This window comes from Rhea americana, unplaced genomic scaffold (assembly GCF_003343005.1).
Source record: "Rhea americana isolate MKP2758 unplaced genomic scaffold, rheAme1 scaffold_9, whole genome shotgun sequence".
Lineage (NCBI taxonomy): Eukaryota > Metazoa > Chordata > Aves > Rheiformes > Rheidae > Rhea > Rhea americana.
Window position 1 is genome coordinate 10,199,201 of NW_028187088.1, and position 25,072 is coordinate 10,224,272.

Consider the following 25,072-nt stretch of genomic DNA (forward strand, 5'->3'; position numbering starts at 1 on the left):
TTTTTGAGCCAAGACAAGAACAATTAATGTCATTTTCAATGATGTGGTGGAAGAAAATGTCATTGATCAAGTGAGAACACARGACAGGGAGGACTTTAGCTGACTAATCTGGGCACTTTATCAGAGTGACATTACTTTGGCAGGAAGAGATTTCTAGCTAGAATAATTAAGTGATGGCATATTTTTTTAATTTTAAAAAAGAAAGAGTAGAAAACCAAGAACATTGTGGGCTGAATCGTTCCTCCTCCTTCCTAACTTGGTGTACAATTACTGCTACAAGCACTCCTACTGCACCCCCCTCAGGTTTTTGCCACTGCAAGACTGACTGCAATGGGTTTGCMTAGCAATTTCCATCTAAGTAGCAATTCCTCAACAGTATTAGGGGCTCACARTAGGACTAAATAATCTGTAAATCAGTTCAAGCATTTACTTGCTGGCTAGATTATTGGGTGCGTGGAAGGAACGTTTTTCTTTTTTTTTTTCCTCTCTCTCTCTCTGTTTTTTTTCTTTTAAATAAATTGCCGCTGTAATCTGATCAGAAATGCTGCCTCCATCAGAAACAAAGACCAGGAGAGAAGCACACTTCAGGGTTACCCGGGGGCTTCTGCTTGAAAATAGGTGCCTTGATTCAGGCAACATGTTACCTGTTCTCAGTTCCTTCTGAGAGGGAAGAGATAAGAAAAGAAACATTTCTGAGTTTTTCTCTACTACTCATTCAAATGTCCACAGCTGTCAGACCTCTCCCTCTGAGCTGCCTCCATCTCCCTCAGTCTGCTTAGATAGGATGTGAGATTGGACATAGGCATCTTTGAAAGGTTTAGGGCAGAGARGACCTTCCTCAGACCTACAGAAGCATTTTGGCAGAACGCTTTCTCTTGCTGCAACTACCACGACACTGCACTGATCCCAGCCTCGGCAGGGCTGAGAAGCAAATGAAGGAATTCAGAGCAGATCCCCAGGCAACGTTGATTCAGCTGACCATAGACATACTTTCAAAACACTATCTAAGAGAGCTTTCTTCCCAAAGTGGCCAATTAATCAAAATAAATACCTGCAGTCAGGAGCCCCCCTGCTGCATGGTCTTTGATTCGTTTCTGAGAAAGCATTCCACAACATCTTAATTTGTTGCTAGGTGAATGGCTGCAACATCACCCTGAAGAATACAGCTACGTGAAACCATCGATTTCTCTCCTGAAAGAAGCTAGCCTAAAAAATAGAGGTGCTTCTTTTTTTTTCTTTGACAGTTCTACCAGCACTGAGAGGTTTGCGGTCATTTGTACTTCTGTGCTCTTCCTTCTATTCAGGATAGCAGGATACTTTAAGGCAGAGAACAACTGCTGAGGAGAATCTCCCTTTGCAGACTATGACTGCAAAACCACAGTCTGTGATGCAGACTGGGAAGTCTGGACTAGTGACTCCAGAAGGTAGCAAGGACATTGACAGAGTCAAATCCATGTTTCTACAGGCTGCCCTACTTATTGGAGGTCCCAGAAAGAGTTCTCAGCTCTTGAGCTCTTTTCTAGGGCTCCTTCAGCCATCGTCCTCCTTTCATAGGTTCACACCTCCTCTTTTTAACAGGACAGACAGCACTGGAAAAATACCACAGTGCACAGCAAATCCTGGCTTCAAGAGAGGAACAGATTCTGCAAAACAAACCACTTTGCTGTTTAGGGTAGAGCTGCCACTGTCTTGCATGCACATATTTTATCACTCCCTTCCTTGTGATTTATACAGCAGTGCTCTCCATCCAGGGGGACATTTAGAAACAGAATGTCTCCCTACACTTCCTGTCCCAAGCTTCCAGTCTGAACCCAGGCCAAGCTGTCCATGTGGATGGGTGAGCTGGAACCAGGCCAATTGTTCCTTCCTTCCTCTGAGCGGAGGAGCAACCAGTGCGATAGAGAGAGACAAAAAAGACCCAAGAACATGCTCTCAAGYTGTGGCATCTTTGTTTTCCAGAGTTGATGCTCACAGCATTATTGGTAAGAGCAGTGGGTGCTAACTGGACGAGGGCTGGCTCAAACATCTGACTAGGGGGTCAGGGTCAGGGTAGATAAGGACAGCCTCTATTCCCAGAGCACCAACAGCAGTCCCATTTTGGCACCCAGAGCCTGCCTGCTGCTGGTGGTCTGCAGAAACAACTACTACACAAGAAAGGCTCTTTTGCATTATTGCTTCAATCACACCTGAAAACCTCGCAGCAGTCACAGGCTCCACTTTGGCTCAGAAGGAGAGGAGACCTGAAGACCCTGTCATTGGAGRGTCTTTTTCTTGTGAAAAAATAGCCCGAGAAGGTTGAATCAGTGTTGTGAAAGGAATGGCTGTTTAGATATAAGAAAATGAAAACTCTGTCCTTCCCTCCCAGTAATACAGAAAGGCAATAATTCAATCCAACCCCAGAAGAGCAAGTTCTGGACTCACAGAACCAAATCGGTACATCAGTCAGGCACTCCTTTATCTTATGCCTTTTTTCACTGTAAATCTTTCACCCTTTCCATTAYCCTGAGCACCTGCATCCACAGACTCCTCTCCAAGTCAGCAAAGCTTTCCTCCCTTCAGCTCCCCTCCCAACTCTCATTGCGAGCCAATCATTTTTTTAATCCTAGTTAACTTGCAGATACCATTGCCAACATTTTCAACAGCTTCTTCCCRGATCCCAATATCACAAAATGAAAGTGCAGTATGTGCTCTTTAATACCCCAACTCCTCTCATTAGAGCCCAGCAAAACCTACCTTTCAAGGAAAGCTTTGGGGAACATACCCAGAATTATGAGAAGTGAAAATGAAAGAAACTATATTGCCTATTGTGAAGCAGCATCTGCTGGTGGTGGTGCAGGCACTTTGAATACTCCCTGGCTCATGCTTCAATGGTACCAGCACCATCCTAAACTGCAGACTCTAGAGTTCCATTCAGTTGCATTCACACAAGCATCTATCACCTTTTTAATTGCACTAGGGTATCTTTTCTGGCCTCTAGACACCACTCCAGAAGGTGCAAATCTCCCATTAGTTCTGTATCRCATCTACTAACCTTGAGAAGATAGCTTGATCATCCTAAAATGGCATTAGATGACAGTGTGTGGAACTGGATAAAGTCCAACTGTTTTCGAGACTAAAGAAGCAACTGGGAAGGCCTAGGCACATAGGTGTATCTTGTGGCTCTTTCTTTCAATCATTTCTTATTAGACAACTCTTCTAATAAATGCTAACTTGAAGGTCACTATTTAAAGCATTCCTGCCTCAGCACAAACTCCTCCTAACGGTAGGATTTCCAGACTGGATGATACTTAAAATCATCCCCCRCCAGAATCTGAGAGATCTTTGTCTCCAGTTGCCTTTCCAAATATACCTTCTATCTTCATCTTTTGTATCTTATTATTACATTGTACTAATCAACTATCTCCAAAATTTATCCTTTCATTATCATTTATCTCTTGTCTTAATTTCTCACATCACARTAGTTTYCTGTCATTTCTTTTTCAGAAGATTGGAACRGAAATGGAACTCATTGCACTGTTTTTAAGAGTGTTTCCCTCAATCTCTCAGGCGATGAGGAGGAGCAGCCAGCTCTCATTTATACAGGCTAACTGAAGAAAAGGTAAGATAACTCAGAAAAAGCAATACCACTGGCAATGTAAAATACAAGAATATTATTTAATGCATTAGTCTTTGAGAAAACCCAGTCCCCTCGCTTGTGACATCTACCACATCTGTTACAGCTCTGCTGTTTACCAATCGTTGACACTCAGCTGCTTCCAGAGCCCAAGCACTGCTGCTCTTCAAGGGTGTAGGGCATGTAATCGCACCAGGGATCACTTGGCTGAATAGGGGGCCCCTCCATTTCACTCTTCATACCAGTCACCCCAAATCCTTGTCTAAACTATCATGCTTTGGTTTTCATTTGTCTTGTTCCATTCTGCTAGCCAGTTAGGGAATTGGGGAGTTAAAGTTTTTGTCTGGTTTTGGTTTTGTTTATCTTTTTCATTCTAAAAGAAGGTGGATTTCACTCTTTAAATATATATCTCCTAAATACCTGTACAGAAGACAGAGACATAAACTCTCTAAAAAAATTTAAGAGGCTTACTTTTCTCTTTGGGGATTTAGGGTTATTTTGGCAGCCATTGTTTCCCCTTCTATGGTAATTAAAATAGTCCCATGTTGTAACTGATAAAGGTGCCCTTAACATGCGTCCACAATAAGGAGCATTGCGGGCTGTGACAATTGTTCATTAGATGTCCAGTGGCAGGCAGATGATGCTTTATCCTCACCTTCTCTCAAGACAGCATAATGTATTGTCCTGTCAGGGATTAATGGAAGTGCCACTTGCATTAGATGCTAGATTCTGTAGAAATTCTGTTACTGGGCTACACATGCTGCAGCTTCTGCTTGCAACTAATGCTAGACGGGTGCATTGCACATGGAGGAGAGGCAGGACATTCAGAAACCAAAGTGAGGAGCACAATACAAGAATGCATGCTTCTCAGTGCATAAGTTCATTAGTCATAGACTGCTCTTGCTTTTTTGTAACCGAAAGGTCACGATCAAGAGGAAAAAGACATTTGAAAAGAGAGACAAGGATGGTRGGCAAGAAGAGAAGCAAAGAGAAACAGTAGGGAGAAGAAAAGAGGTCTGAAGATTAAAGAGGAAAGAGGGGGAAAAAATAGACCAAGGGCCAAGTGAGAAGTTAAAGATACTGCACAAGAGAGAGTGCCTTATCTGTTATGCCCAAAACATTGCAGTATCATAAAATCAGAAAAAGCTACTGCATGATAGGGAGGAGCAGCTGAAACAAGGTCAGAGGGTGATGCCTGTGAGGGTAGGTTATTCTACACCTCAGAGGGTCTTATCCCATCATACACCCAAAGCAAGGTCTATATAAACATAATGGCATTTTAGAGAGAAGGTTTCAGCTCTCCCATCATGTGTTTAGAGAAGAAACTTCAGATCTAAGACTAATTCAGATGCTTTCAACACTTAAGCATAAAGTGGGTTGAGAAGAACCAAGGTTCAAAATGCATCTTGTGTTACAACAGTTCTGTCATGCTTTCCTTTCAGTAGTGTGCTAATTTCCCATGGTCTTCAAGTGCYGTAAGGGGAGAGAGGAAGTCCAAGGCATTGGGCCTCTCTTTCTAAAATGTCACTGGGATATGGGAAGCTTTTTGTATTTGAGACAAGCTCCTAAATACATTTATTCAATGGACAACAAATCTAGCTAGATATTGCACAGTCCYGAAATGCAAACCTTGTAACAGTTAGCACTGCTGAGTCTCTAACTTGTCAAGGGGCCATGGGCCTTTAACCCTGCATTTCAGAGGAGGTTTCTTATGGGAGAAAGAGAAAAGAGGAAAGGGTGAAGCTATTCAGATATGTTTATCAAACCTGAAAAGTCAGATCCCAGCAACAGATGGTAGATGACAAACAGGAAGATTTTATGAAAGAAAAAACAATATAAAAATAGTGGAAAAAAAAGGAATGCATTATGACAGCAGGAAATATTAAACTTTAATAAGATCCACAAAGATATACACTTTACAATGTCTGTTGCTCTGTTAATAGATAAAAATGGAGCAACAGAATAAATGCAAAGCAAACAAGAAAGCAAGAGCAGTCTATCACTAATGAGCTTARGCACTGAGAAGAAGCCTGAGCCCAGGTCTTAAAATAGTATATTAAAACATAATACTTTCACGTTTATACTGAGGGTTTGGGAAAYGGGGAATAGTACTAACATTTCACAAGTCTCTGTACTATATATTAACCAATTACAGTCATAGTAAAAAGTAGAACTATTAAACAAGAACCTGATTCATGAAGTCCATGAGCTGCAAATCTCTGGAAGCAGACGGTGGGTAGGAGGAAAATCAAAYTGAAGGCTTGCCCCATTCTCTTATTTGTTATGGGATCCACTTATTACTAGGTAATACGAATGGACCAGATGAGCTAAAGAGATTTTTTGGTCTGACCAGTGTGTCCATTTTTATAACTTTCTCTACTAAGAAATGACATGTCAAGGAGATGGAAGAGAAAATATTCAGGACAGTATGTTTGACAGACACTTTTCTGGGCTAAAAAAAAWTTTGGTTAGAGCTGAGGACAATGTAGATTGACACCTAACTAGTCACCCTGCACTCCGATTAAACCTACGTACTTCAGTCACACCCTGCAATCTCTCTTGTTGCTGCAATTTTGCATCCCACCAAACCCAAATGCTGATCCATCAGTCAGCATTTTTCATTGCTCATTTGTGTAGTTCTCCATACACTTCCAGGCTTAGATCCCCCTTACATCTTCATTTGCAATATTCCTTACTATTCTAAATTTTGCTGATTGTGTAACTGCATACAGATTGGATGGTTGAGGAAAATAGATATTTATACATATCTATTTCTTTTGTTGCCAAAATATTCAAATTTCAGAGCTACATCATAAACTTTCCAATCTAAGTTTTAGTCTCCCTTTTTTCCCATTCCTTATKCAACTCTGCCAGTGCAATTCTCTCCTTGCAGTATGTCTCTGGATTTCAGTACCAATGCAACTACATTTTTAATGTACTCTGAAGGATCATAGCACCCAGMACTAAGCAACTAAGCTGGCCAGGATGGTAACCAGCTAGTCACTRTAGACTCCTTCTGTAGTCCGTAGGGAAAGATCAGATCCTTCAGTTTGCTTCAGAGCAAGTTTATTACCCTACCTGCAATTCTCTAGCTACTCAAGCCATGAAAATCTTATAYGTAGAAGCTGTGCTAAATTCCAGACCATACAAACTGATATTTTTGGTAACCCAAGGTAACTTAAGTTCAAGTCTTTAAAGCATAATTCACTCTACTACAAAGATGCAGTCTCATAAGAGTCATAAGAGATTAGCTCATCTTCATGAAAGTCATATATTGTCCTTTAAGCCCACACATGTCCTTTGATAGGTGAGGTGCTATGCAGTTGCCTGAATAAATTGCAAACACTTGCAATGGTACAGCTTGCTTGAGCAAGATTCATTTTGCAGGCAACTCAACACAGACTTAACTTCTGCCAGCTCCAACAAAATGAACAAACACTTGATATCTGGGGGCAAACAATGTGAGCAACACCAAAGTTTTTTAAGGTCAATCTTCTCCACCACAGGTGTATTCAAACTCATTTTCCTAGCTAGTCTTTTGRTCTTGTTTTTAATCTGCCAGTAATATCTATAAAACAGAACTTACCTTGATCGTCTGAAGAGACCGGTGACCTGGAATAAAACAACAAAGTCTAGTCAATTTTTTTTTGCATGAAAAGGTCACAAATAATGTTCAGTGTCACTGTGGGGAATAGGAGATAGAAGTAGTGATAGGTTTTAGTCTTCAGCTTACTTAAAGGGAGGACTAGGAGACAGCTAACAAGAAAAAAGGAGAAAAGCACAGAGACCTGTGCTAGCAGCTGATCCTGCAGACCCGAGCAGCTGTATGGAATCACATCCAAAAAGCAAACAGCTGTGGTCATACTAYTAAGCACTCCTGCCAAGAATTTCTCTAGGTACTTGGCAAAGACCTTATCTATTACTGTTACTGCTGGAAATAGCTGAGGGTAACTGGTGAGAAAGTGCTGATCCTTCAGACATCATTGCAGGAATGGAAGTAGGCACTAGGAGGAAACCTTACCACTAGTGTTGATGAAGGAAATAAAAGCTTCAGGGGAACTYACAATCATCAGCAAGACCATTTTTCCTTCCATGAGTCAGTGTGGCAGATAGCATAAAACACTAGCCCTAGTTCTTAGAAGTTGGTGCCATTTTCACAAAGTCAACATAAACAGGCAAAAACAAACAAAAGGTCCAGACAAATAAAACTACAGAAGAAAAGAACACAATAGCAGCAGCACAAGAATGACAGGATACACTAACACAGTATGATACACAGCAYAGTGTCTTAAATCTCTGATAATACTCCAAGAGAGTGAGGGGTTATAAAACATGAAGAATCTGTCAGTGCCCCTGCTGATGAACAGAAGGGTGTCACTGAATTCAATTGATCTGTCTCGCAGTTCCCATAATTACAGATTATACTCCTCATCATTTTGCTCAGCACCCACAACAGAGGAACATAAAGAAATGGAAAGTATTGGCCCATCATTTTTCTTTTTGCTGCAGTAGCTTGGCTCAGCATAATTGGGCYCCAAATTTGGGATGGCTATTCTGTCTCAGACTGACACCACACAGTAGATAGGACCATTGCCTCAGCACTTCCCACATGATAACTTTCAACTGCGTTTGCTCCTGCAATGAATGGTACAGCTCCTGTTTTTCTTTCAAGGTGTATTTAATTTTATACTAAAGATTATCAAAGATTATCAGATTATCAAAGATTTAAAAATGTTAATGTTGCCAGCAAAGTGATCAAAACTGGCATCAGAAAAAGAACCAGAGAATGGGAAAGGGAATAGAAAGCATGTGAGGAACAAAGSGGAGTGTATGTACACAGTCAGCAGGGAAGATGGGGGTGGCAAAGGGTTAAAAATMCTGGATTTAGAGGAATAAAGGAACTGAGGAAGCAGTCATGATCTCATTCCATAACAGGGGTCTGAAGATGAAGGTTAGGGGATTATAGAGCATCAAAAGCAAATATGCAAATATGTAGACACAAACAGGAAAGATGGAAAGAAAGGAAGGAAACTTCCCTAATGAGGTATGCAAATTTTTATTTTTATAAGAGAGAGATTTGCAAAGAAAGAGAGGAAGGAGTTACAGCACAGCTGGAGCAATGGTCACAGTGAAAGGAAAAATGTGATTGCCTAATTAAGATTTTGACTGTGCTAGAAGCCAACATGTCTGTATGGGGCAGAATTAATTAATCCTCTACTCACATTAAATCCTCTGATTGCTGCTGAACATCCTAGGCTTTTACCCTGCTCTGCTGCCAGACAAGACAGCTATGTCCTTCCACTTCAGCCATGTCCATCAAATTAAGACAGGAACGCAGGTAACCCAGAGGATTAGCAAGCATCACTAGGGCTTGGTCCCATCGCTTTAGCCAGTTACAGGCCTTCCTTCCACATATCTCCAGCAGAAGCCCTTCTACAGGTCAAAACTCAATGCACAACATTTCCTATAAGGTTAAACAGTGTGGGATGGGACATACCCATGGTGCAATTWTTCAGGTTCTTAAATATTTTTAAATCTCTTGACCATCTACCCATTGCTAATGCAGTATTCTATACCATCAGTAGCATTTATTCTTTTGATTTGTTTCTTAATCACACAGCTTTATCACCTTTCAGGTCTTTATTTGGGAAATAATATAAAACAGTACAGACTATCTTATTACTTGGTTCTGTATTATGTCCAGTAAAATAGAGGCCATTAGCCCCTTAAAACATCAACAACMTGCATATATTTCAAAAATACATTTTTCGAAATACTAATGCCATATATGTAGCTTTTTTTGCATGCTCTGAAGTCAATGGATGAACAGTAACAGATCTAAAAGGTATTACTGTTCCTCCTAGCAGCGWTTTCATTTGAAAGGTTTCATCAAGCATCTTTTGGAATTCTGTAGCCTGGTTTCCTGAAGAAATAAGGTTTATATAATCATAGCACCCTGGTGTGTATGTATGCGTCTGTCTGCCTCACCCTAATAAAGTTTGAGACCCAATTACGGCTTTCAAAGGGGAAAGTAATAGCAAAACTAAAATTTTCCAAGGCAGCTAAGAAGTCACAGAGAGGTTTTGAATATYTCAGGCACAGGAAAGTCTCAGTGAGAGCTTCCATCATTTGAGTTAACGAAGGATCAACTACAATAAACTTAGCCTCTTTTATTCCACGACTCACCAAAAGAGTATTTTGGCAAAGAATGGAGAAGACTTTCTGCCCTCTCCTGTGATTTCAGGCCATATATTTCAGCAAGGGAAGGGATTTTCCAAACCATTCAACACCGGCCTAACTATACCAATGGGAGTCTTGCTAATAACTATAAAATAACTATAAAATAAGGAAATGAAGCTGCTGAGCCCTTTTAAAGTCTCCACTAATAGTGTTGGACATTTTATGAATTCTCTGGTCTACCTTTTGCTTATAACAGATTCCAGGAGAGGAAAAAAAGAAGTCTAATGATCTGCTGTAGACTACACACACTCATTCTGTAGCCACAGGGGGCTCTTCTGACAGAAAAAAAAAGAAAGAAAAAAAGAAAAAAAAAATCAGGTGAATGCTCGTATTTCTGGTCACACATCTCTCTCTCTGTTCTGTAAGGAGCATGAAGGAAATAATATGGCAGYACTGATCACCAAAGGGGTGTCCTGAGCAGGGTGGATTCTCAGCTGCTAACATCCACTGATTAAATGCCTAGCTAGCTCCTGTCAACTGCACCCTGAGCATGAGACTAGCTCTGTATTTTACTGTCATAAAGCAGCAAGTTATCATCATTCTCACCACCTCCACATATTTGAAAAAAGTAGAAAGTTGTGGTCAGTCATACTTCGGAAGAACTATTATGCTTCCAAGATCTGTGGCAAAATGATCTCATAAAGAGGTTTTCATTTGAAAAAATATAAAAAAGGAGAAAGGAAAGGAGAAAGGAAAGGAAAAAGGAAAGGAGAAAGGAAAGGAGAAAGGAAAGGAGAGAGGAAAGGAGAGAGGAAAGGAGAAAGGAAAGGAGAGGAAATGTAAAAGTTCAGGCACCGCAGTATCTTATTCTTAGCTGTTTCAGAGTGGAATTGGTTATTTCTCATTTCAGCTGTTATTTATTTGTGCTCTTAGTGAAAAATTAASTTGTAGAAAGGAAGGCTCATTCCTCCTGCCTTTTTCCTATCCCTTCCAGAAGAAGAAAGTAAAAAGAAAACAGGCCAAAGTCCATGACTACTTACGTTTTCAAAATCATAAGCTTAAACTAGCTCTTCTACCAGCAATACCCTTTCACATTGCATAAGTGTGAAAAGGAAGCCCTATTCCAACTCAGCCCTTGTTGAACTCTTGCTCCAYCGTATGGAGGTGCCACCCAGAACAGCAGCRTAGGCTAGACAGAAGGCAGGATAGYCAGCACTTGTAGGCAGTAATCAGACTGACCTAGGCCAAGAAGCTTCAGATTTTCTGCTATTTCCCAACTCTTCTCTGCAGCACCAGCACTATGAAAGTTGGTCCTAGGCTTCTACTACCAGCTATTCAAAACCAGATAAAAACTAGTGAATATTAGAAGTCACTACTCAACCACATACGGAACTTTGCTGATGCCCATAAGTKAAGTGAAACTGCCCAAGTATCACACAACATGTTACTGGAATTCAGACTAGCCTTCACATACCAAAACCTTTAAGAGTATAAATAAGAAACAACAAAGTTGCACCTTTACAGGGCAGAAGTAACTACAGATTCACACTGTACTGAAAGGGCCACTGCCTTGTGAAAGATGTCATGCCAGCATCTGACTTTTCCCCTGCTCTGATTCGACATACACTTTACAGCTATTGCTGTAGCAACCAGTTAAGGAAAAGACAGTATTACCAGGATAGGGAAGAGGATTAAAAGGGAGAAGGGGAAAATGTGTTATTGCCTCTGATTTCTTTCCACACTGCTTGCACCTCTCTTTTTGCTAGGGGTCCTGCAGGAGCATTCTCCCTCTATTGCAGAGTGAARTCTTCTCCTCAAAAGGGATAACAGCACTTGGAAACCTCAGTCTACAAAGGGAAGTTGCACATTGCCTGCTCAACAATTTCTTCTGCAAGCAAAGCAGTACTTCTTGTGCATATACTGGATGTACAAAGATCTCCCAGCAAATGAGTTACAAATATTCAGCAAYGTATCAAAAGGCTTGAAGAATAATGCAAAAATCTCCTAATCACCTGCTCATTAGATGCTTCCATAAAATTGGAAGACTTATGAAACTGAAGGCATGATATGCCCACCTAAAACAGGAGTTAGCAGTATGATCCAAAGCTACTTGGATTTTTTCCACTCACTCTTACAGGCTTTGGATAAATCCCTGGAAAAAAAATTTAATCCCCAGCATAGCCAAGATACCCTACAGTATCATGCAAGCCTTTCCCAAACAGTCAAACACTTGCAGCTGTTTCCAAGTGCACTCTCCAATGTGCAAGCACTAGATTTATTCATCACTGGAGGGGTGGAAGAGGGAATATTCATTTCGAAGGAGGGAAGGAACTGTCATAATTTAGAGCCTAGTCAACTGGGGCTTAAGAAGCTGGAGAAACACAGACAGCCTCCAGCAGATGAATTCTAACAAAATTTCGGCAAATGGCTACATTATTCATGAAGACAAAAGCCTCTGGAGAAACAAACACAGAACTGATGTAAAGCAGCTATTTTAATCAATAAACCTGTAGCTGAAACCATCTGCACTGGGCCTATTTAAAACCAGCCATTTACAATTTAAAGGCCGAATAAYAATCTGCATGCAGCAATTCTGATGGGTTTTATGGCCATTTCCTCTTTTCCCTGCTTCAGCAATGTAATTCTGTAGACTTTCTAACTCACTCTGACAACAGCTACCTGTGACCAGGAAAGTGGAAGAGTTTTTAGATTAAATGCATTTCTTCTCATTTTATGCATACAYGCCTTCATACCTGTAAGTGGCATCCCGACATCCCCACTGGGGTGTATACACGTATTCTCTGATTGTAATCAAATCCACTGAGGTGGATTGAGAMCTGGCTGAAAGGCAGAGCTCAGAGGGTTGTCATCAGTGGCAGAGAGTCTAGTTGGAGGCCTGTGGCTAGTGGCGTCCCCCAGGGCTCAGTACTGGGCCCCATCCTGTTCAACTTATTCATCAATGACCTGGATGAGGGGATGGAGTGCCTCCTCAGCAAGCTTGCTGATGATACTAAGCTGGGAGGAGTGGCTGATACATCTGAGGRCTGTGCTGCCATTCAGAGACACCTGGACAGGCTGGAAAATTGGGCGGAGAGGAACCTCATAAGGTTCAACAAGAGCAAATGCAGAGTCCTGCACATAGGGAAAAATAACCCTAGGCACCAGTACAGGCTTGGGGCTGACCTGCTGGAGAGCAGCTCTGCAGAGAARGACCTGGGAGTGCTGGTGGAAGACAAGCTGACCATGAGCCAGCAATGTGTCCTTGTGGCCAAGAAAGCCAATGGTATGCTGGGGTACATTAGGAAGAGTGTTGCCAGCAGGTCGAGGGAGGTGATCCTGCCCCTCTACTCAGCCCTGGGGAGGCCTCATCTCAAGTACTGGTGTCCACTTCTGGGCTCTCCAGTAGAGACATGGAGCTACTGGAGAGAGTCCAGCGTAGGGCTACAAAGATGATCAGAGGGCTGGAGCATCTSYCCTATGAGGAACGGCTGCGAGAGCTGGGCTTCTTCAGCCTGGGGAAGAGAAGACTGAGGGGGGATCTTATCAAGATCTATAAGTGCCTGAAGGGAGGGTGTCAGGGGGACAGAGACAAACCCTTTTCAGTTGTCCCGTGTGACAGGACAAGAGGCAATGGGCAGAAATTGAACCAGGAAAYTCAGGAAATTCTGCCTGAACATGAGGGGGAATTTCTTCACTGTGAGAGCGACGGAGCACTGGAACAGGTTGCCCAGAGAGGTTGTGGAGTTTCCTTCTCTGGAGATCTTCAAGGCTCACCTGGATGCAACCCTGTCTAATATGCTCTAGGTGACCCTGCTGAGCGGGGAGGTTGGACTAGATGATCTCCAGAGGTCCCTTCCAACCTTACTGTTTCTATGATTCTATTAAATAAAAGTTTTAGCACATTAAGTATCTTTAAAATACAGGTGAGGACACCCCCTCATTCAGCAGTGTGCACCAGCCCCTCTGGGCCTGCTGAGTCTCCTGCAGTCCCAGCTGCAGACAGTGCCTCCTACGCTTCTGTCAGAAAGGCAGAATGGTTTGCTTACCTGCTCTCTCAGCATTCTCTACCAGGAGGAGGCCAAAGAGAGCTAAAAATAATGCTCAGCCTGTGTATCACCATTACCTGCTATGGCACTTGATAGAAGACAAAAGYCTAAGAATTACTGAGAGCTTCCCCACACTTACACTCTGAACCTACACCTGCCCAATTCAGAGTGACCTTAACAGACTGGAAAAATGGGCTAGTAGGATCATTCTTAAGYTCAACAAAGACAATTGCAAAGTCTTGCATCTGAGGAGGACTAACCCCATGTAGCAGGACAGGCTGGGAACCTACTGGCTAGAAAGCAGCTTTGTGGTAAAAGATGTGGAGTGTTAGCAGACTACGAGTTAAATGTCAGCCAGCAGTGTGCCCTTGCAGCAGTGAAAGAAAAACTGCATATTGGGTTGCATTAGCAAGAGCATAGCCATAAGATAGGTGGAAGAGATTTTTCTTCCTCTGTTCACTACACTGCATCTTAAGTTGTGTGTCCAGTTTTGACCTTCCCAGGAAAARCAAGACATTGACAAACTGGAGCAAGTTGGTTAGGGCCCATGGCATATGAGGAGAGGCTTTGAGAGCGGAGTTTAGTCCATAAGAAGATCGCGGAGATCTTATTGGTGTCCAAAACTACCTAACKGGAGGGTATAAAGAAGACAGAGCCAGAGTCTTCTTAAAGTAAAGAGGAGGAGGAGGAAGGGTAGGATGACAAGCAATAGTCTCAAGTTGGAACATGGTAAATTCAGATTGATTAGGAGAATTTTTTTCACCATGTAGCTGATCAAACACTGGAATAGGTTGTGCAGACAGATTATGGAATCTCCATCCCTGGAGATATCATAACTTCACTGAACAAGACTATGAAAAATCTAATCTGACTGGACCTATTTTGAGCAGGGGGTTGATTAGATGATCTTGGAATTTCTTCCCCCACCCATACTACTCTGTGTTTCTACGAGTCTCTCTACTAGGCTTTCTGCTGTTACTATCCCAACTTTGCTATAATTCTTTTCTCCCATATATTTTTTCAAAGATAATGGCAATACTGTCTGAAGAKTAACACATATGGGAAAATGCTGACCAACAACACTCCCTGAATCTAAAAAGATCCATTCAAGGTACATATTAATTGGCAGGAATCTATTCGGAGATGTCCTATTCATCTGTACCAACAGTCTGGAGAACCTAATTTTGCTATCTGTAAAAGGCAAAGATAGAAACCTTGTCTGGCATCTCTCTAGCCCCCCCGCCCCTGTTGCCTAGCCTCCACCTGCACATAAGCCATTGCTACATACTGCTCATAAGCAGCACAACATGTAGGAATCTAGCCTGTTGCTTTTTACAAAAACAAGGGCAGCTCCAGTGTATTCCTTGCTGTTTCTCASGCATATCGATGCCCCTTATATTGTTCCATATATTTTCCCACTGCTAACCTTTTGGCTCTTACCATTTGCATTACTTCTCTGCCCACTGTAAAAGACTCTGAATGAAGGMTTGGAACACAGTAACACTGTTATACTTGAAGTTGTAGTGACACCCAGAGGGGTTTCCTGGAAATTGCTTCTTAACAGAGGGGAATAAAACATTTTCAGGTCAAGACCTGATGCAAAACCAAACATGTTTAACATTATTTTTAAAAAAGGTTAAAAGAAAAGAGAGAAATGTTCTAACGTGTTCATCTTAGGAAAAATAAAGGACAAATAAAGCTGGATTGATGGTTTATTTTGGAAAAGAARGCATTTACAAATGAGCAGCAGGTCACTGTAGAGTAATTCTAGCTTAATACCTGACCCCTCTTTCTCTTATCACCACATCACACAAAAGTACGTCAGAGGACTGTAAGACATTAGGCTTGAAGAGGGTCTGATCCAAGTCTCTTTGTAAAGACATTCTTCCCTTTCAAGATTTGAATTAAATCTTTACAATCCTCACTGACCCACTTGTCAAGTGCCTGATGAATCTGGGATGCAAAAGGTAAGGGAGAGGCAGTAGCTGATGCAGCTGTGACCCTAAAAGAATATGAAGTTAGATATAGCCACACCATGCAATACTGAGGAGAAATGACAGACAGTCAAGGGACTGGATGCTGTTTCAAACAGCTCTGTATTAAAAGCTACATAAAAAGACACGGAACAAGAAGTAAAGGGGCCAGGTATATGCACTGCCTTAACCTTCTGTATGAAAAATGAAAGACAAAATGCTAAGCACAATCTGGTAGCAAATTCATCCAACTCCCTTTCTTGACTAATGATCTGTGTACCTCTTCCTGGAAAAGATTATTCCATGAGTCATTTTCCTATGACTGTAACTTTTATTTAACCTAGAGAACGGAATTATTCTGATAACTGCAGAGCCATGACAGGCACACTGCTGGCCCATCAGGCACGCTGTGATTCAGAAGTCATATAATCACCCACTTGGCCCTCAGGCTAGATGGAGCTGAAGTGCATTATCTGCTTGGTAACCTAAGGCAGCTTCCAAATAAAGCCAGGCCAGTCTGGGTTTCTGAACAACCTAGAAGTGACCCTAAATGCTGTTTATTACCACAAAGCAAGTCAGCAACGCCTGTTAAATTGCCCTTAGAGTTTTTGGGGGAAGAGAAGCTAAAACACAGGAATATCTCAGAAACAGATYGTTTCAATTAATTTCACATATATGAGTGGCCTGACTTTCAAAAGTGTCACTAATTGCCTGTCATTCAAAAAAATGCAAACACTTTAGTTAATTTGCATAACACACACAAATAGATGAASATACTTCTATAGTCTTAGGCAAATTGCTGAGTCCTGCACACTCCTGCCATAGAGTAATTAGTGGAGAATAAAACTTGTAATGGAAGTTTCAGATCTGGCTTTGTGCTGCAGTTTTAGAGACCTGGCACAGAAACAAGAATGCAGGAGTCAGGGTTAATCTGGCTYGAAGCCACCTCTGGCTCTGATTTCAGCTCCTGGCACAATTTTGCCAAGTCCACCTGTCCCTGCCTGCCCATGGGCATCAACATTGCCAGGAATCTCARTAAAGCTATGTGCTACATCCCACTCCTCATGTATTTCCGTCCCACACACCCACCTCTGTGCCAGCACTGCTAAATGCTCATTCAGTCTCAGCTACTGAGGCAAACTTGTGGGTTTTAGTACTCCTTTCCCAGCACAGAGGAGCAGTAGGCAAGGAAATAAGAGATAACTTTCCTCCCTCCATCTTTGAATGTTGTTAAGATTTCAGATTTCCCCCTGTAGTCAGGGGACTAGGACTTACACGCAGGACGTGACAGACCTAGGGCAGCTCCCAAAGAGCCACCCATCTCTTCCGTCGCAGGTGAGTGCCCCGCTCACCTGCTGCTTGGCAGTGCCAGAGGCGGTATTCTTCYCCACAAAAGAACTGTCGGATGAACGAGCGAACCTCTGCCTGAAGTGGGCTAAATTCAGCCCACTTGCAAGTAGTTTCTATTTCAACAAAGCAACATTTTCCAATAGAAAATGTTTCCCTTCTAGTTCAAGGGGTTAAATGAACATTCACATCAAAATATTGCTCCCAGGCTCATCCAAACACTCTGAACTTTGTGGTTCTAAAATATTAAACTAAAAAAGCTCAGAAGATGACCTGTTTTCCTATGACTATGCCCTGCCTTGAGCTTTTCTTGAATGGTATTTTGACAATTGCCTTTCCATTTTCCAGCCAGAGCAGAAATYAGAACATGCAGATATCTAAATAATAGAAGAGAACTAGGGAAAGTTAGCACAGGTTTGACTTTTTGGAACATACCACAGTCAAATCAGGCAAAGCAGTACTTGTGTGATAGTTTAGACCAGTTATTTCTATTCTCTTTGCAAGAGAACAGAATCTCTCTRTTCAACCGGAATGTAAAAATACGACCGGGATATGAATAAATACTGCCTGAACGCATATTATGAAATGTCCTAGGGTGAAAGCTTGGACRTACTATGTATTTTAATATGTGCATTACCTGTGTATGAGAGTGAGATGTTATGTTCATACACATGTCCTTAAGCTCTAAAAGCTTACTAGTTTGGCTTTGATACAGCAGCTTTGTACTGAACAGGAGCACATTAAGAACTGGTCTCTTCTCCAAGCAGATGGCAGCTCCTTATGGCAGGGACAGAGTAYATGGACACAGGCTTGCCTAATCCTGTCCAGTGCTTGGAAAACTAGGATCTGGATTTTTTTTTGGCTTGCTTCGACTCTTACATATAGATAGCAAATACACACAAACACAAACATACATACTATCTAAAACTGCAAGATTCATTTCTTTTCCAGCCTTTAGTGGACTGAAAGCCTAGAGTGCTGGAGGATGTTCACCCTATAACTATAATGSTGCTTCAAGTAATACACACAAGCCCAGAAGAATGCAAGCTCCTTTTCTGTCAGTCATCCTATATCACCATAGGAAACCCTGGTAGCTGCTCTTCCAGTGCCTTTAAATTCACTGGGAGCCCTACAKCTGCTGTTTCCATGCTATAAAGTCGAAGAGTGGGATGTTCACATCCCACCGTGGCTCTGTCAGCCCCACTGTTTCCACTGTCCTTTTCTTGCTTAGTGCAGTTATCAAGTGCTTGAGGCTTGCAGAAAGCRCTAACACCTAAAGATTAAATTATTAAATGTCATTTTCTTTTACTCAGATAAACAGAGAGCAATTGTACAAGAACTGACTATYTTGGTATGTTCCCCAACCTTCTTGGCTATAGAGCTGCTTTATTTCTCAGCACAGATTCTGTTCCTCACTACAGAGGCTGAAGTAAGCAAGCAGGGATGGGAAAAAAAGAGAAAAGAAGGAAAAAAGAATGAGTCGTAACAAGAAAGGAGAAAAGAAGAAAGAACTCTGCTATTTTGGCCTTGGGATTCAGACAGAAAGAGGGGGAAGATTTATACCTCTTATGGTAAGCAACCTAATGAAAATAGATGCACCCAACTATCTGTACTCTTTTAATAACAATTTTATCCTTTAAACAAATTCCAACAAAAAACTTATACTCCACTTTGAAAACTCATTCTCTTCCCCTTATATACTGGAAAAACTCAAAAGGCTTTTTCAAGTTCGACAGCACTAAACTTTCTACACCACAGTATGTAGGTCCCTTTGACAAGCACATATACTCTATTGCTTAAAATCACCCCAAGGAGAAGYGAAGAGCTGGACTGCTTGCATTTGCCTTTTGGAGAGTGGGATGCCAATCAACAAGCAAGATATCTCTATAGAAGCCAATTTGTAGTCTCATGGTGTGTAGGAGTGTTTTGCATGTCACTGTCTGCCAAAGCAATTTGTCAGCAGGGTGAAGTTCCTCAGCTGCACATCAGGTATTGAGATGCTGCAAAAAATCATTAAGAGTCTTCATTCTGAGGGCTGGGAGAGGTGGGTGGGAAAAGAGGAAGCTAGAATCCCATCCTATCCACTCCAGGGATCTACATACTGAATAATAAAATTATTTTGTAATAAGTACTGATGAGAAGAAAACATCCTACAGGATGCAGTACAGGATGTACTCGATTTCCACCACATACTGAACAGGCAGAAGCATAGACCCACCTCATCAGATGTGCCTACTGTTGATAAATCCCCTTAGCAATTGAACATCTCAACACCAAAGGGCTGAAGACTTAATTTTGGAAGAAAACAAACACTATTTGCATTGCACTTGCATATGCAAATTAGGCTGTGCATATGCAAATCAAAACCTAATTCTAATTTTTTTCTTTTCTAATTAGATTTAACAAGAGTAAAGCACAGGACATTGTCTTAAAGCTCAGTATCACYGGAAGCAGCTTGTCAGGATGATAGGTCTAGGTTCTACAAGAGCCAAGTTCTAATGACTACTACAGAAGTTTTAATAAATCAAAAACATGAATTTTCTACACACTAGTTTTCTGTAGATGTGGTCAGACTTCAGCAGTGGTGACAGACATCAAAACTCTACTAATTAAAAGGGGAGTAAGTGATTAAATAAGGTTTTCCATGGATTCAATCACTTGAAAGAGATAGCAGAAGTTTTCAGTGGTTCATACTAAATGATTTGCAGAACCATCTTGTTCTCACTGTTTGCAGATGTCTTTCAGGTCTGGCAGGTGTAATCATTATATAGTCACAACACACYCCCTCACATAAAAGGGAGTTTACATGGTAACATTTTCCCTAGTCCTGTTTCTGCATTCTCTGTTGTCAGAGCAAAATGTCAGGATTTTTCTATGCCCAGAACAGTCCCCGAGACAGTAACAACATGGCTGAAGTAATGCCAAGCCCCTCTGGATCCTGAGTTCRGACCAGCTCTTCTCATATTTATCCTCACAGATACAGTGGCTGGATTTGTATGCRTAGGATATATTCAGGATATACCAAAAGTATCTCATTTATGCTCAGATACTCCATAGTTATTTTGCTCCATTTCATGCTAGCTAACAGAATCATATTCCCAACTGAGAAATCTGAAGGGATTTGATGAAAAAGAAAAAAAGAAAAAAAATAAAAAGGAAAAAAAGAAAAAAAAAGGAAAAAAAAGAAAAAAAAAGAAAAAGGAAAAAAAGGAAAAAAAAGGATGATGGTCTGCTTAGGGCCAGTCTTAAAAACATATTTTAGTGTCCACATTCTTCCCTATCCCCCTGTAATTTTAACATTGTTTTCCTCTCTAAACTGTGTTCCTTTTTCAGCAGGTCTTCACATAAGCTGTATTTATTATTCYAACATGTCCTGGAACTCCTTCACCTGTCCAAGACAGCAGTGAACACCAYAAGAACTAGAAATATTGGGGGAAAGCAGAGACAGATTAAATGACAGTTTGGGAGAGGCTCAAGACTAACCTGTGAATGCATATTTTTCCAGGTGTAAGTCTTTTCTCTAGCTTCATTATAAATCACTTGAACAGACCCATATATATCCCATATATATAATAGGACTTGGGGTTGCTATACAAACAGCACAAGAAGCAAAAGGAAAATATCTTTTAAAATACATATATAAAAGCTGAACACTAAAATTAGCTTCCAGACAGTAGCAGTTATTAACAGCAGCAGCTGTCCTTAATGAAAYTTTTGAAATCCCACAGGATGCAAAACAGTACAGGGCACAGAGTGAGATATTTTTTTGCTATCATTCTAGAAAAAGAACGTATTACACTGGAAAGTATTTCTATTCACAGTGCTAGTGTCCAGATTGTTCTTATATTCAATGATTGTACCACAAAATAACTATTCTTTCTCTGAGTATCCTTTTACTAAAATAAGTATACAAAGGAAATAAGAGAGTCAAGTTATTTCTGGCACGGTTTGATTTTAAAAACACAGGCACCACACAGAAAAACCCCACACTCCTTTTTGTCAGAAAAAATTTCACCATTTTTTAAGAGCCTTGCTGTTTGTCAGACTGCAAAATTTTTTCTGGATGGCAACAAATGAAGCTTCAAAACACATTATTGAGGAATGTCAAAATTCTTTTACATTTTTATTGTTTCATGGTAAGTTTTTAAAGGAATGAGAAGGGGCAGACGCCTTTTTGTTTTTTCCTCCCAGAACAGCAAGTGTATGTCTTTAAGGTGAAGTCCCAAAGAAAAACAGTAATTACTCAGTTTTTCTACTGAAAATCTCCAAAAGCAATGAAGAAGGTGAAGCTAATGTCTTGAAGTATACGGACAGAATTAATACTCACACCAAGAGCATAAAATATATGAAAGACTATTCACCATGTCTGGGCACAAGAGTGTACAACAATTMGCAGGTGTCTTCTTTGTCAAGAAAGTCTCACAGAGGAGGATACAGGAAGATTTACAGCAATAATTGAAGAAAAGCTTTCCTAGTGGTGGATAAATTGTAGCTTCCACCTGGAATTTATACAAGATTTAAAATATTGTGACCACATCTCGCTGACAATAGTGAGAGCTTTTAAAATGCAGGGCCAGATCCCACACTGAGATATATCAATTTTTCCCACTCAGTCTYGCTCTAGGAACCTGCTTTCCCTCAGAACAATTGCTCATCCATTTGCTATAGTCTTTTTATTTAAAAAYGTTTGGTTGCTTCAAAGTGCTTTCCTTATTTAACTTATATTTACCTTTCTCTGAAGCATTCCCTGCTCTTTCACACCATTTTTCCTCGTCTTTGAGAACTCATCTTTCCCTTCACTCCCTCTCTTTTTAATTCCCCCTTCCTAGCGAGTGGTGGAGAGATGCTATAGGCAAGCCTTTCTCATGCTCCACAGTAAGGCAGGAAGAATGGTGTCTAGAAAGCTATTTGTAAATGCGTCTAAGACTAAAAAGGAGAAAGAAAAGGGAGAAGGGAATAGACTCTGCATTTTGTTATAACCATAGCTCTATTTACATCATAAGGACTACACAGGACTATACAGCGAAGGTGAGATGGTGGTTTATGCCACTGCTCAAATAAGATTTATCTGAAAGCAATCACTAGTCACGTAGCCTCGTCTGGAGCTTTAAACAATGGAAAAGCTATTTGTACAGGTGTACAAAGAGGTAGTTAACRTATATGCACTTTACTCTTACCAGCTTAAGTTTGTAAACTTGAACTAAATCAAACAGCAAACTAATTCAGATTGTACTACCAAAATACACCAGAACAGCCTTCTCTGTAGATATTTAGGAGCTGATGCTAAGTTTTCCAGTGCAAGGGTTTTACTGAAACATCTGCATTTTTGAAGTCTTCACTGACACCAAACTCTGAACCTTGAAATCTTCACCTATCATTAGGCAGCTCTGGCCGAGGATTTTCAAATGAAAGAAACCTCTTTATATTTTCTTAATTCTGTCACCAGATGAGCACTCTTTTTCCTTTCTACATGCAAACTTCCATTCTTGATGCTCTTCTCATGTTGTACCACACAGACATTTCTCTTAGAGAAAAAAAAAACAAACAAGCAAACAAATAAACTTGTAAGGTCTGTACTGTCACACCGATTTCCTCTGCAGTGATCCGATTCTTGCAGCTGAGATAAAACACTTCACATTCAGCCTTTTCTTCTTCTTTCTCAGAAACTAGGTCATTACTGCCTCATGGAGCAGTGGCTGGATGGTATTACTAGCTAATTAATGTCCATTTAGTGCAAAGGGCTGAAGCCACCTTCAGCCCTTACAGGCATTTTTTTCTTTTTCTTGCTAACAGGACCAGATGGCATTCTGGCAAGCCTTCGTCCACCCTTCACAAGCCATGTATTCAGTTCAGACAATGCATCTAGCATCTCTGGAAACACATTACCTTAACAGCCGAGTAGACGTTAGAAAAGTAGTTATTTCTGCCCCAAACAACTGGAAAATGAATGACTAATTAAAAAAAGTAGAGCAAGCCTCTGCCAAACAATGGACAACTTTTCATTTTGGTATGCTGCTGCTTTTGTTCTTTCTCATCAGACAACAGGTTGACAAACACACGAGGAAGAGAAATACAAGGCCAACAAAAATATAAGGCAATGGTCACCCCCAGCTCACTGTWCCATCTGATCATAGGATATGACAGGATGATGAACCCTCTCCATGGCCAAAGTTAGGAGTCTAATTACATGTTTCAGTGGAGTCAGGCCAGAATTCTTAGCTATTTTCAAGATCAAGTATCAGCACTCCGAGTAATTGTCTCCCTGTTGGTCCTTTGGATGAACTTTTCATCTGATGTTGCTGTTAAGCTATGATCTGGCCCGGCTCCTGCTTACGGCATCAAGAATTTAGTTCTTGTGTCCTTCCCTCTTCACGCATTAGTCACATGTCAAAGAGCAGGCAGAAAGGGCAGGGGGATGGAGGAAAAAATGAAATATCATCAATCAGATGCCACCTGAAAATTAATTAACATGAAACTCTTCTAATTAAAAACAGAAGGTTAATGAATTTTCTCTCAGGAAGACCACTGCCTCATAACCATTAAAATCAAAAATTTCTCTTTACCTCAACAGTTTGTGATCAGAAGCGATACTAAACATCCTAATTATTTTTAGATCACATATCCTTTTTTCTGCTTTCACTGACTAAATTTATGTAAGGTATCAACTTGCATACTTTGTCTTTTCAATTACCCTCCTCTCTTCTCAGAAAGCACTACTTTATCTTAAAGAAGTTGTATTTATATTGTGATGAAGGAGACACTCCAAGCAGCCCATAGCCATCCTATGACCAGCTGCAATCTAATCAGCTCTTAATACCTAAGGAGGGTCATTGCCAACTCTTGTTTGAAAGAGAAATGACCATCAAAAAACAACACGAGGGTATCATCCGACAGCACTTCCTCTCACAGTGAATCACACGTTATTTGTCCTAGTGACAGGATATAGAATATTGTACCTTGAGCTGGAAGTGCTGTACAGTATTTCAGATCAGATATAAAATACTGTAAACTGATGACTCTCAAAAGATCCATGAGAGCTCCACGCAAGAGAGAAGATATCATCTCTGTGCTTTACCATATTCCTTTTTGTAGAATTGTACTCTGACTTGCTAAAATCCTTTCTGCAAGTTTAATTTGAAAAAATGATTTCTGAAGGAAAAAATCTTTATTGAGAGCCTGTAAAGTACTTTCAATTCCCAACATATAAAAGGTGCTATGTATGTTTGTTCTTTAAAACACCAGGTTAGAAAGGCATTTAGCTTGCAAAGTTAAGCATGAAGAAACTTAGAAATGCTCATATTATCTTAGCATCATTCTCTAGCTCTATTACACACACACACACACACACACACACACTATAAAGTCTTTAATTACATTTCTATCTACTACTTTCTTTCACTGGACCCTTGCCTCAAGTAAATAGAGACTTGCTTGACATCCTTTTGTATTCGGTATATACTGTATATAGCCCCAGTGTTTGCTTATCCTACACTACCAAAAGTCCACATCAAACGTAAAATGATCTCTTGTGAATCTCTTGTGAGAATCTTCCCATAGCACCTGAGTTGCTTGTGACCAAAGAAATTTACCCTCACTGTGCTCCTCTAAGATTAGGTTGCAATACTATTTGTATTCTGCAGCTAGGTAAATGAGGGTCAGAAAAAGGAAGGCGCAAACTTTCCATTAATTTTAGTAATACAACCTGAGGTACACAGAATGCCTGTTTCTCAGACTCCAGCGTTTCACTGTCTTTCAAAATCTCACTGCACCAACCTCCCGGAAACCCAGTCCATACACTTCACAGTAAGCATGCATAAAATGAAGAATCTGCTCTTACTGACCACTTGCAAAAGTTAGTTTTAAATCTGCATCATTCAGAAATTCTGTAGAGGAAAGGGAGGAGAGAAGCCAGT

General features: G+C 40.8%; 1 protein-coding gene across 1 annotated transcript in view; it reads right to left on the reverse strand.

Annotated features, from left to right (window-relative positions):
• The window catches only part of DGKI (diacylglycerol kinase iota), a 177,371-nt gene that overhangs the window by 21,923 nt on the left and 130,376 nt on the right, over positions 1-25,072 (reverse strand). The window contains exon 29 of the mRNA XM_085324112.1: positions 7,200-7,225. Within this exon, the coding sequence (XP_085180238.1) occupies positions 7,200-7,225 (26 nt within the window). The remainder of the gene's footprint in view (positions 1-7,199; positions 7,226-25,072) is intronic.